At 37.9% G+C, this 13,554-nt stretch overlaps 1 protein-coding gene across 1 annotated transcript in view; it reads left to right on the forward strand.

Moving 5' to 3' along the window:
- SUCLG2 (succinate-CoA ligase GDP-forming subunit beta) overlaps nt 1-13,554 on the forward strand; it is a 101,988-nt gene that overhangs the window by 34,015 nt on the left and 54,419 nt on the right. The window contains exons 3-4 of the mRNA XM_058032212.1: nt 11,054-11,153; nt 11,284-11,374. Coding sequence (XP_057888195.1) covers nt 11,054-11,153; nt 11,284-11,374 — 191 coding nt within the window. The remainder of the gene's footprint in view (nt 1-11,053; nt 11,154-11,283; nt 11,375-13,554) is intronic.

The following is a 13,554-nucleotide window of genomic DNA, read 5'->3' on the forward strand; positions in this document are numbered from 1 at the left end:
CTTTTGGGAGTGTTTGCAGGGAAGGGCACTCTGCACTGTGGCATTTGGAAAGCAGAACCTTTAGACAGATGATTGGCACAAATGACCAGTGATTTATAAAGTTTAGGCCTATAATTTTGTTCCTCAAGGACTGATTAGCTCCAAGACCTCCCTATTCTCATCAGGTATGTCCAAGGAAAGTTTTGAAAGCAAATCCATTGATTTAAGGCCTTAAATTTGTGTGCCTGTGTAATGGCTTTGTAAGGCTTGTGTCAATATTACATAATCAATAAAAATAGGTCAGTATGTTTGACCTTTGTAGATTTTGAAGCACTTCAAACTGCTTGCAGCTTGTTTATTGTGCAGTTAAATCTTGATTTGTGATAACAAACTGCTCTGAATTAGGTGAGTGGTAAGAAGCCATGTAGGAAAATTATTATGATAATATATATTATAATGAAATGTGCCTGATTTTGTAACTGTGCTCATTTGCAAGATTTTTCTTTCTTTGTCTATTCATTAATTAATTGTGTAACAGGAGAGTTCCTGGGAGGTGTCAACAGAAAACTGGCAGCTCCACCTGCTCAGTCTGCAGTGCCATGGAAGTGTCATCGTGGTGCTTTATCACTTCACTGCTTAGACAGGAGAGCAGAGCTTGGTTTCAGCTCTCTACTGAAAGTAATGCACTCTTCATTTTCATTTTTATTTGTTGTCCTGCTTCTTCTTTCACTGGTTTGGGGCAGCTGAGAGCTTTATGAAAAGGTTATTGCATGGAGCACATGTGGCTGACCAGGGTGGCCAAGGTCAGAGCCTTGGATGTCTTGTTCTCTCTATCAACACCTCCCCTGCACTGCTGGCTGGGGCTTCCCTCCAGGGCTGTCCTGGACACAGCTGTGGAACAGCCCAGTCCTGGGGGAAATTACTTGATTTCACACCAACATCCTGGTGTTCCTCTCTGCTGCCAGGCCCCTTGTCCCCCTGCAGCTTTGTTTTTGGGTTACAAGCGCAGTGACAGTGCTTTGCCCTCAGGGTGGGGGACCTTCATGCCTCCTTTTGTCATCTAGCTTGGCCATGGGCTTCCACACAGACTGCCCTGGAGGGTGGAGAATTTCCTTTTACTCAGGCCATTGTTCTGTAACATACTAGGGTTTTGTTTCAATCTCTTATGCCTCCTAATGTTTCCTATGCTGAAAACTCAGGAAATTGTTGATATTTCAACCTTTCCACAGGCTGCAGGTGAGTAGGACCTACTCTCAATCTAGTTGCTGATGTTTCAAAATTCCCTTTACAAATGCAGACTTGGTTCTGCAGAAACCAGCCAAGGTGATGTCAGAAAATCACTTTGGTGTTAGTGAATTGAAAGAAAAGACGTAATTTTGATGTTCAATTTCAGATCAGTGGTAATAAAGCAAAAGAAAATTATTATGTGCATTATCAGATTTCATTTCTCATATATCCAGAATACTTGGCTTTAAAACTGTAGTCCAGAGGCTTTGCATCCAATTTACTTTGAAGAAAAATCTATTAATATCACAAAAGCTACTTTTGTGATTAATTTGAAAAAGTCTTTCCTTGTGAAACAAGGAATTTGTACAGACAAAGAAAAAATAGATTGTGTTAAAGAAGTGCACAAGAAGAAAATAGGAATGGTTTAGATTCATGTAGGTTTGTTTTCTAGAAGAAAAATCTTAATTGTGATCTTTGAGGCATGCACTGTGATTGATTGTAACCTCCAGTGCTGGCATGGACCAGAAGTGTGTGAATGGGAAAAAGGCTGAGGAAGTGCTTGGAGCATCCTAGACATGTGCAGACATTCCAAAGCATAATTTCCTTTATATCATTCCAAACATATGTATTTTTATGGGCTTTTTTTTTACTGCCTAAAAATTAGAAAATAACTTTTAATTGTTGTTTATGAAGCACCATATGGCTGTCTGAAATTTTGGCTTCTTGTGGAATGAGGAAAATGAAATTAATAGGAAATCACACTCAAAAATCTATTATTAACTTAATGGAGCTAACAGCTTGTCCAGTGTCCTCATACAGATCATGTTGTTGCTGCATGTAATAAAAAGCAAATCCTTATAAAACCACTGAGAAAATGAAGTGGCAGAGAGAGGCCAAGCCAAAAAGCTGCATGTGTTGGTACTGGGCATGGTCATGAATGGCTCAGCAACAAGCTACTGACGAAAATCAAGGATACAACATCTATTTTCACAGTTGCTTTACCATGTGTTTGAAATAATTATATTTTCTTCTAGGTGGTTTATGAATTAAAGGCTTATCTCAGGATCAAAATATCTTGTCTCATTTTTGATTTTCATCTTTCAAGTAGAAACTTGATTGGTCCACCCAACTTAGTTGTTCAAAGTTCTGTGCTTTTTTTTGTGACTTAACGTTCAATAAGTAATGGGAATACTTTAAACCCATTTTTTTTCTCTTTTAACCTGTCCTAACAGAGAGCTGAAACCATAAAATTTGCATTATCTTTCTTCCACCAAACATTCAAAATTGAAAGCTCTTAATACAATGGTGTGAAAAAAGAATACATCACAACCTCAGCATTTTTGAAAAGTGTCTGCAGATGATGTGATACTAAAAAAAAGCACAACAAAAAAGAAATCTAGAAAAAATAGCCAAAATAATTTTTTTTCTTAGAAGACTAATTAATATTGGCAGGGATGCAGTGTTAGGGATGTGTTCTGGATGGGTGTATGTTGAATGTCTTGGCTGTATGTGTGAGAAGGAATTGTATAGGCTGGGTAATTTTATAAAGCTGTAAAAAGAACTTTGTTCAGGTAATACAGATTTGAAACGATGTTTTAAACAATTTTTTTTCAGCATTGAATCTAAATTAACCAGTGTATCATTGATCATTGAGATGGCCTTTTTATGGAGTAATTAAGTCTGAAATATTGAATTAGATATTAAAGATTCTTCTAATAGGTCTGCTCTTAACCTTTTTCCAGTATTAGATTTTTTTGGCAATTGCTTCTATTTCACATATGTGATGAGTAAACAAAAACAAGAGGAGGTTGTGGGAGGTGAAAGTCAGGTATTTTGGGTTAGTTTTGGCAGGGGGTGGCAAATCAGTGTCTTGCTTCAAAATCAGGGCAAGGAGTCGAGGGCATATGTAGAATAACAGCTCCAAAGTAATACTTTTCAACTTTCTGTCTTTAGCACTACTGAGGCAGACGTAAATTTTTCAGTGTGATAATTTTCCCATCCAGATGTTTCCCAGATAATGACCAGTCTAGCATGATTCTCTTCAGAGGCCCAATGAATTATTTCAGTAATACATTGAAAACTTTGTACTTAATTCCATTGAATAAGTTGGATAATGAATCAGGCTACTGGAGGACATTTCAATCCTACTGGGCTTGGCTCAGATCAAAATACTGCCAGATTTGCTATTCTTTTGTACATTTCTAGTTTTTGATGTGGATTGACTTATTTGTGGTCTAAACAGCAAAATGTGTGGTACCTAATGCAACCCTTTACAATGAAACAAAAGCTAAGGGATACAAGGCTAAGAGCTAGAGCAGAATTGTATAACCAGAACTGTCTCTGGGAGAGAAATGTTAATTTTGCTAAAAATGTAAATTTTCAGCAGAGAGCTGTTCAGTGTTTTCATTGCTTTGGGTAAAAATGCAAACTGTAGAAGAGATTTAGGTTTGGAGCTTCATTAAGAAGTTCTTCATGAAATGGGTCAAAGCCCCACTGAGGGAAATATTTACGCAGGCACCCAAATGCCAAGCTGGCATCAGTGTGTGCTTAGAATTAAGCACCTGTTAGATGAAAGAATCTATAAATTGTTGTAAAGAAGAGAAATGACCACTGTGGTGGTGAGTAAAGAGGTGAGGTGCCTTGAAGTGGCGCTGTGCATGCACATGGGCACCTGTCAGGTCACTTTGTCCCAGCTTTTACAAGGCAGCAAGAGGAGATGAAACCCTTTGAAGGAGTTTAGCCCTGGCCTAGTATTGGCAGCCTTGCAGGAACTGGGTCTAAAGTTGATGCACTGGGTCTAAAGTTGATTTCTCCCTCTGAGCCTGTGGCCTGTTCCTCTCACTTCCCAAGGCCGTTGGTTTTCCAGCCTTCACTGTGTGATGTCCGCCACATTTCTTTAAGCTTTGGCTTCCATTTTAATGCTTATTTTGAAGGATCCTGCTGGGCATAGCAGGCCTTTGTGGAAAGACTGTGCTTGGCAAAGGGCTGATTATCAAGTCTCTGCTTGAACAGGGTTCACCTGTCACATTATGGATGTGTTAGCACTTCTGAAGTAGTGGTTGTAACATTGCAGTTGTCTTTATTCTCTGCACATTTTCAGATATGAAAGAGAGAAAGTTTGGATTTTGTATCAGGAAAGAATTCCTTACCATCAGGGAGGTGATACACTGAAGCAAGTTGTGTCCCATCCCTGCAAGTGTCCAAGGCCAGGTTGGACAGGGCTTGGAGCAGCCTGGGATGGTGGAAAGTGTCCCTGCCATGGCAGGGATTGGAACAACATGGGCTTTAAGGTCCTTTTCAAGCCAAAACATTTGTGATTCTACAATTCATATTAAAAATTCAAATTAACTTGCTTTTTTACCATGTGAACTCCCAGCTGTCTTGCTTACCTTTTTTATTTTGTGCTCCATTTTTGAGACTATCTCCAACTACAACAACTCCTTTATGATTGAAAGTGAAGTGAGAAAAACTAATATGTGTGCCTTGGTTTATGTATTCTACACTACATACAATTTTTTTCAAAATCATCTCTGCAGTTCAATAATGGATAAAAGAATTAGAATCAGTCAGAGAAGGCTTTGTGTCTTTTTTTGCCTTACATATAATCAGAAAGAATGAAATTTTGAACACGTTCCAGGAAAGCAGGTGTGTGTATTGTTGCAGCACGGGGAGAGAACAGTGTTTGTTCCTAATGGCTGCTTGACTTCAACACTACAGATTGCATAGAGCCTGTTCCCTGAACTGTATTAAAACAAATTGTGTTATGCTATTCAGTCAAGAATTTAAGGCACAGTTGATCTGCCTGAGTCTGCCAACTTTAAAATATATTTTACTGGAGGGGGGGGTGGGCAAAAAAAGGTTTGCATGTTATTTTGGCAAGGAAAACTTCAAATCCTTGTAAGCTTTAAAAGGTAATTTTAAAATTTTTTAAATTTTTTTGTAATTTAAGGAAATGGGAAGAATAGAGAGAAATGTCTTGATAAGAATCCGTTCAAACTGACAAATTTTTGAATGAAAGTTTTAGAAATCAAGTCTTTTGATTTATTCATGTATTTAGTACTTACAAGGAAAGCACATGATTTTGCATGCCCAGGTTTCTCAGTGCTTAACAGAGTATCCTGAGAAGCTTCCATGGTGGTATTGTCAGATCATAGGGATTGTGACTAATACAGAAGGAAAAGTCTTCTTTGCTTGCTTTTGCAGCCTCTTAAAATGAAATCATCTGAAGAGGAGAATAATAATATTGGCTTGGGCATAACATAAAGGATATTTTGAAGTCTAAAAGTAGCAAGAATGGACCTACTGGGTATAATGAAGAAAGAACCCTGGTTCCCTTTGCATGGATTTTTCTATTTTTGTTCAGTATTTACTATTTATATGCTGCAGGATGCCAGGATGACTGCAGGTTTCAGAAACTGCCTTTCTCTGTTTTGCCCATAGAATGGATGTTGCTTTAGAGCTGGCAGAAAGCTTTTTTTCTCTCTTGTCAGTGAACTTCAGTGCTCTTCCACAAAAGAACAAATTTGTTCCTTTCCTGATTGAGTTTCAAACCACATCTGCTCTCAAGTTTGTAAGCAAATGTGAAAATAGCCATTTTTCTAAGCCCTTTGTCTATTACAGAGGAAATTTATGTAAAAAATAATGAGAAGTTAGGTTGAAAAAAGAAGCTGTTAAAGGCTGAAAAATATCAGGAGTGAGATATCCCATGGAGTTTGAATCAAGCACATACAATGAGCAGTTTCAATATGAGAACTGTTTCTTTTGGATCCCTGCCTTAGTGTGCATATTTTTCCATGCATTATAGTGGTGCTGCTGGATCTAGTGAGGCTCCCTTTGCTGTATAAGCAATTTATCAGGTTTAATTTACATGTAGGATGTGTGAATACCTGATTACTTTTACTCTGAGAGGGTTTAAGGCTGCAATATTGAGAGTGAGCTTTAACTTAGCTGATTTTATCTAGCCTTAAAATTTTTATCACCGGTGAAGTGTGTAGTAATGGCTATGAAAGCAATTAATAACAGTAGTGACAGAATCAAGAGACTGACTAATTTATCATTATAGATTTTAATGAGGCCTATAATCTAGCAATAAATATACAATATATTCAAAAGTATGGAATTATAAAATGGATGATTTATTTAACTTTAATTTTAAACTTGTCTGCAAACCAAAGGTTGTAGAGAGTGGGCTTGTAAGAACATAATTCTTTTTGGTGTTATGGAGCAGAAGGATGAAAATAACAGAGGAAGAGAGTTTAAATTAAAATTAAAGGAGGGGGAAAATCATTGTTTATCTTCATTCAAAAGGCCTTTAAGCACAATAGTTTTGTAAGTGTGGGAGGTACCTTGTGGACAGCTTCTTTTTCATCTCAATCTGCTCACTTGGCAGAGCCTGGGAGCTGCCTTGGATGCTGCATCCCTGCAGCTCTCAGAAGATGGGCAGCAGTGGAAGTGGCAGCAATACTTGGGAAAAGCTGTCTCAGATTTCAGACCAAGCTGGTGTAAAGATACCCAAATGTGAAAAGTTATTATAATAAATTTAAGATTCAGTGTTCAGTGTGGAAACTAAGCTTAGTTACTGGGTTAAAAGTGAAAATAATTTAGGTGTCATTTCTTAATTGGATCGTTTAGCCTTAAAAGACCTTGTGCAGGAAGATAGTTAGCCATTTTGTAGCTTGTTAGTAGAATCTGTAGAACTCAAGACTGTCCTGACTTTGCATTGTGCAGCTCCTGTGACTGTGGGTTGCTCTCTGCTTTGCAATGTGTGCTGAGCTCATTCTGAGAGAGATCAGGGCACATTCCAGGGACTCTCTGCTGCTGCTGCTGCAGTGCTTACATTGCAGTCAGGGGTTTGCAGTGAACCCTTCTGAGCCCAGCTGCCTTGCACTGGGGTAAAAACACACTGATGTCATGGTGGAACGCGTTCTGCATTTTTAAAGGAGGCACAGACAGTAATTAATTTATACAGAGTCCCTGCAGATAGAGAAGCCAGACCCCTGAAAATCTCATGGTGAGACAGAAATTTGATTAGGAATTCATGTGAGACCTCCTCCCTTTGTCCCAAGCTCTGATTCTGTAGTGTGGGAGGTCTTGTCAAAGTAGTCCTGAGTTCCCTCTGGTAGAATGCCTTTTGTTCATGAGCAGGGGAGCTGTTCCCATACATCTTGTGTTCTTTACAGCAGTTTATTTTTGATAAGCTACAGCACATTTTAATGTAATTGTTAACATGCCTAATTTGCAGCCACACGGTCGTATCAATAATAATGGAAAGTTGTTCACAGGTAATAAATTAGCATAGCATAAAACCAGCAGAACTCTGCTTCTCACTATATTGTTTCACGATCAAGAATTCAGTAGTTAAATATACACAGCAGTGGGCTGAGAACAAGCTGTTCATTTTTGCTGCAAGCAGTACCAGTGGACCAGAGTAATCATAGCTCCCAAAAGCAGGACTGATTTTATTGATTTTAAATAGGCTTTCATTACAGCACTGAGCTTATTCCAATTGCAAGGAGTATCACTGCTGTTTGTATTCACAGTGCTGGCTGAGGGAGGGAGAGGTTTTGTTGGATGCCATGTAGAGGCTGTTTGTCCCTCAGTGTTCTATTCTGCTCTGCTGAAATAACTGAATTTATTATAGAAAAATAAGTACTCAAGGCTTTCTTCCTGTGGTTAAATTTTTTAGATACATAGAGCCAGAGCCAGTTCTCAAATTTTGAATTCTGAGTATTCTTCTGAGGAGTCAAGGTCTTGCTTATTTATTGACATATGACTTAGGGACCAGCTGTATTTTAGTTCCATTTCTTTAAAGGATTCTTTGGAAATCACGGAATCACTTTGCTTGGAAATGATGCTAAGATCACCAAATCCACCCATTTAACCCAATACTGCACAGTCCAGCCTTTAAACCCATCTCTAACACCACACCTGCACCTCTCTCTTTTTCCATAGATTAACGTAAAAAAGGCAAATAAGAGAGCTGCTCAGTCTGAGATATTAATGTATTCAGGTTATAATTAGTGAAGAACACATGCTGTTACCAGCAATGTGTCATTAATCTGCATGGAGCAGTTTGCAGCTATTTGTTGCTAAATTAGTGACATTTCAAAGCTGTCGGGTTTTTGTATTGTTTCTAATGATAAAAAAAATATAAATCTGTGACTAAAAATCCACATATGCACACTTAAGAAGCAGGCTGGTTTGTTATTTGGTTTTCTTTGGAGTTTTTGTGTTTATGTTTTAATTTGCACCAGGCTGGTCAGTCAATGGCCATATACAGAAGTTGGTTGAAGCCTTAATGCTGTTGAAAATGTACTTTGTGCTTTAAGGTGGTGTACAGGCATGTTGTTTGTGATATGTTTTCTTCAAATCCTTTATGTGTAACTGCAGAATTCTCCTTAAACATTTTTTCCAGTGTTACTAGAACAGTTTGGAAGGGTATTAATAGAAATTAGTTACACCTTTCTGGTTTTAATGAGTTTTATACTGACTTAAGGTATGTTTTTTATATTTTTCTCCTTAAACCTGGAGGTGAAGGTGAATTACTTCAAATATTCTAGCTAACCCCACATTTTTGTTTTGGCATAGTCTTTCATAACATAATTAGGGAATTCAGGCAGGAACAAACAAAAACTTTGTGTGAGCATTTCTAGAAATCAACTCTTTAGATAAGATGGTGACATTAAGGAGTGAATCAACTTGGTAAGTACTGAATGATCAACCCTAGTTACTGTAAAATGAGATCTGGATGGTTTATTTATTTTTAGAGAGTTTGGGCAAATAATTATGGAATTAAGCTGCTTCCTGTTGGTTTCCTGCAGGGCATGAAGAACCTGCTGTACTGTGCTCTGCTGAGCTGCTGCATTGATTAGTTCTTCAGGTCTAATCATTACGTGGCTGTGCTCACTTTCTGTCTGTTTGTTTATGGGTTTGATAGCTGTTTTTCTGAAGTTGCTCTATTGCCTTGATAGTCCTCTGGTGGATTATAAAAATGCACACATTAATTCCTTTCTCTAGCTTCATTTGTTGGAGCCCAGTGGAGATAATTGGTGCTCATGGAAGGTTGGGAATGAGGCTGATGATCACTCCCAGAACTGATACCACCCATCACTGACAATCAAAGCTCACATTTTCAGGATGGCTGGAAGCTAAAATTGATTTAATTAAACGCTTACAGCATCTCTTAACAAAACCATATTAGATTCTTTATCACAGCAGCTACTGTGATTTTTAGAGTTTGCTTGTGCAGGTTGAAAAGTGATTTATAGTTTTAATTCATCTTAATTTGTGTGCTTACGAAACATTTTAGATAAAACTTTTTGTTGCATTTAAATTTCCTTCTTATCTGCCCTGCAGTGGCATGAGTAATAGGGAGCCCAGAACATGAATATATTGGAATGCATGAAATATTTTCAAGGAGAATGCTTTTAAAGTTCAGAGTGATATATGTCAAATGTTACTGAATGGATAAGCATGTGGAGAAATTTTAGAAGCTTAGAAATTAAGCATTTCTTACAGTATCTGTGTAAAAAGTAATTATTATTAATAATAGTAATAGTAAGTACTACTAAAATATAATACCCGTGTTAAATAGAATATTTGTTTCATAATATTTCTCCTATTCTAAGGTTCAATTTTTCTTTTTGTAGCTGCTGAAATTTATTATACAGGCACTTTGGAATGATGCTGTGTCAGAGCTTGCCTGCACCAGAAATTGCTGCAACTCGAAACTTACATTTAATAATCTTTAAAATGTTTTTACAGCCTAGAAAGTCCGTATGTGTTTGATTGAAAGTATCTGTATCCTCTGTGCCAATTAAACAGTAAATTTGTCAATTTAACAACAAATCCTCATGCTTCCTTGATACTTAGATAAAATATTATTGTCTGAGGTGTGACCTAATCCAAACACCACTGAAATCGGAGATTTCCACAGACTGCAGGAGAGGGTAACAATGACCCTTTTCCAGGCACACTTGGTGATCTGGTCATATTAGGATTTTGCAAAGCAGCCAGCACTGTTGTGATGAATGTGCGAAGTGGCAGTGGTTGTTGTTAATAAACATCCTAAAGGCACCTGGGAGTTGTTCATGGTTCAGGAATTTGCAGTGATCTGGAGCTGCAGAGATGATGAGTGGTGATTTGGTTTGGTTGGTTGTTTTCTTTTCCCTTTTCCCCCCTTGTTTGACTCTGTGAGGATGTCAGGATTGCTTTTATTTGGAATGTTGGACGTGGTGCAATTGCTTTTGTCAGTCTTGCTGCTCTTTTGTGTTACTGAGTCTGTTACACTCAAATTGCCAGAGGTCCAGGTGATGCCTCACAGACAGATGAAATGTTTTCGTTTCACAGCTCCTGCCCCTGCTCTGCACTTACCTGTCCTTTGGACATGAGGATTTCTCCTTTAAGAACCACATCCATGCATTTCCTTCCGTGTGTTCAGAGCAAGGAATGTAATTTATTTCCCTTGATGAGCATTGTTTTGTTGTGCATTCAAGACAAAATATGGTCTGATTTATGTTTAAAAACCATGCCAGTGTGTGAGCCATGAAGCTGAGCTGGTTGTGTGTGGTTTGTTGTGCAGGCCATGGAGCGTTAACAGCTTGGTTCTGATCTCCACAATGACTTATTTATCCCTCTGATAATCTGTGTATCCCTTAAATTCCTGGAGCAATTCTTTTTTGGCAAGGTTGCTTTATAGAAGTGATGAATTTACTCTTCTTTTGTTGCTCACTAGTTATAAACAATTTCTTGTTGGTTTAAGAGTCCAATCTGGAAATGCTTTTTGATCTCGTACTAACAAGCTCAATAATTGACAAACCACAGAATTGCAATGTGTTTTTCTTTGTAGAGGCAAAGGAAATTGTTCTGAAGGCACAGATTCTGGCTGGAGGGAGAGGGAAAGGTACTTTCAATAGTGGATTGAAAGGAGGAGTTCATCTAACTAAAGAGTAAGTACTTTCAGTTGGGAAAACTACATAAATAAATTGCTTCTTGTATAATATTTAGGCTGTTTACAATAGCTATGGACTGTTTCTTTTAATATTTTTCAGTAAACTAACATTTTTGCTTTGTTTGTAGCCCTAAGACTGTTGAACAGCTTGCTAAACAGATGATTGGGTACAATCTGTCAACCAAGCAAACTCCAAAGAATGGTGTGACAGTTAAAAAGGTAAGATTTTGGCCTCTTGAAAGTTGAAAACTATGTTCAGCTGCAATTTTGCATTAATAAGCTGGGATGTACAACATAGATTTTTTTTCAATCCTTCTCCAATTCCTCATTGATTACATCTAATTGATTAAAAAAAATATAATGTTACTTCTTCAGTTTGTGTATATATTTTGTTCATCAATTTTGCCATACCCACCGATGGAAAAATAAATTGTTTTCTCTGTGAATATTGAAAGGAATCCTTTGTCATAGGCTTATCTCCCAACAAATAATTTCTAAATGGTGATACAGCTGCACTATAGCATTAGCTGTACACACTTATTGACATTCTGCTTACAGAAACAGTAGATATATGGTTCCCTTTAATAATAATATTATCTGTACTTCAGTCACCCTCAGGTTTGTGCAAGTCTTAACAGAGTGACAGATGAATCACAGAATGGTTTGAGTTGAAAGGAATCCTTAAAATTCCTTCAGTCCAACCCCCTGCAATGAGCAGTTGCATCTTCAGCCAGATCAGGCTGTTCAGAGCCCCATCCAGCCTGGCCTTGAATGTTTCCAGGGATGGGGCATCCACCCTGCTCTGGGCAACCTGTGCCAGTGCCTCACCACCCTCCTTGTAAAGAAATTCTCTCTTATGTGTGGTCAAAATCTGTCTTCTTTAGCTTAGAACCACCTTGGCTCATTGCAACAGGCCCTATTAAAAAGTTTGTCCTTATCTTTATTGTATGCCCTCTTTAAGTATTGAAAGGTTTGCATGAGATTTTTTTCTCAATTGAAAAAAAGTTTCTGAACAGTAGATTATCTCTTCTTGTGGTAGATATAGACTAAAATATATTCATGGTAGTGGTTGAGGTACCAGATAACCATGGGAATTCATTTTCCAATGATGGTGGTTTCTGCAAGGCACCATTCTGCAGGATTCACTTCAGCATAAATTATTTGCTCTGTATTGGCCTAAATAAGAGAAACAAAGATTCAGCAAGAGTGTCCTTCAAATTAGTAAAATTCTTTGAGTCAGGGAATCCTGGCAATTGCCTAGCTGCTGTATCTGTTTTTACCTCTTGCTTTGTTTGACTGAGCAAGAATCCTCATACAGGTAAGTAGTCAAGAGCCACACTCTGTCTGATGCCAGGAAATCATTTGGCTTGAGCTGAAGGAGCTGCAGTTCACATTTAATATCCTGTGAACAGCTTGGTGTATTAGCATAGAAGGGGAAGGAACACCTGTCTGGAAAGATCCTGTCTAATGAGGGTGGAGGAAGGTGTTCAGGCAGTTCTCTTGGGGAGCAAGGAGAGCAGATTTCCATCCACTCCTCAGAGCTGTTCTTAAAAAGAAATACTATATATTAAAATAGGAGACTCAGTATTACCATTAAGGCATGTCTGTCAGGGATCCTGATAATACTAAGGATATAAGACAGGATGTACCTTTTGCATATTAAGGCACTCTGCTTGGGAAAATTAGTACTGTAAAAGCAGCTTTCCTTTATAAGTTCTTTGTTTTTATTCTTTTGCCCTAGTTGGCCTGCCTTGAATACATTTATACAGAAATTCTACTTTTTTGTCAGAGTGCAAGCCCATTCATCATTGACAGATTCAGTTCTGAAACAGAAACATCTGATTTTCTTTGGAATTGATAGAAATGGAAGAAGGAAATGGGTATTGGGGACAGTTTTGACGTGGATTATTCAAAGGATTTGTATTAGGATGACTTTTGTGCCATGTAGCTATAGAACATTTAACCTGTGGTTCCTTTCTCCCCTCCACGTTTGTGTGAATGAACAGTGGGCAGGACCAAGCAGCTGGGGCAGAGGTGAAGTTTGAGGTGGAATTTTCAATACTGAGCTTCAGATATTTACTTTGGTGGTACAGGACTGCACAGCCTTGAGAGACTGTGTATTTTTGCTTTGCTATAGAGTTCCTAGGAAATTGGTATTTTAATGCTGATCCATGGTAAACCAGTGTGATGCTTTTCACTGGGAGAAGCTGATGATTTGCTCATAGACTTTCATCCTGATTACAGAGTTGGCTTTTAAAAGTATGTTGGCTTTTAACTACTATGTTTTATATTTTTTGGTATTAAGTTCTTGATTCTTAGTAATTAATGCTAAGAGCATACACCCTGCTTTAAATTAATTCAATTTTTCCAATGTTATGCTTATTAGATAGTGAAGAAAG

This window comes from Melospiza georgiana, chromosome 11 (assembly GCF_028018845.1).
Source record: "Melospiza georgiana isolate bMelGeo1 chromosome 11, bMelGeo1.pri, whole genome shotgun sequence".
Lineage (NCBI taxonomy): Eukaryota > Metazoa > Chordata > Aves > Passeriformes > Passerellidae > Melospiza > Melospiza georgiana.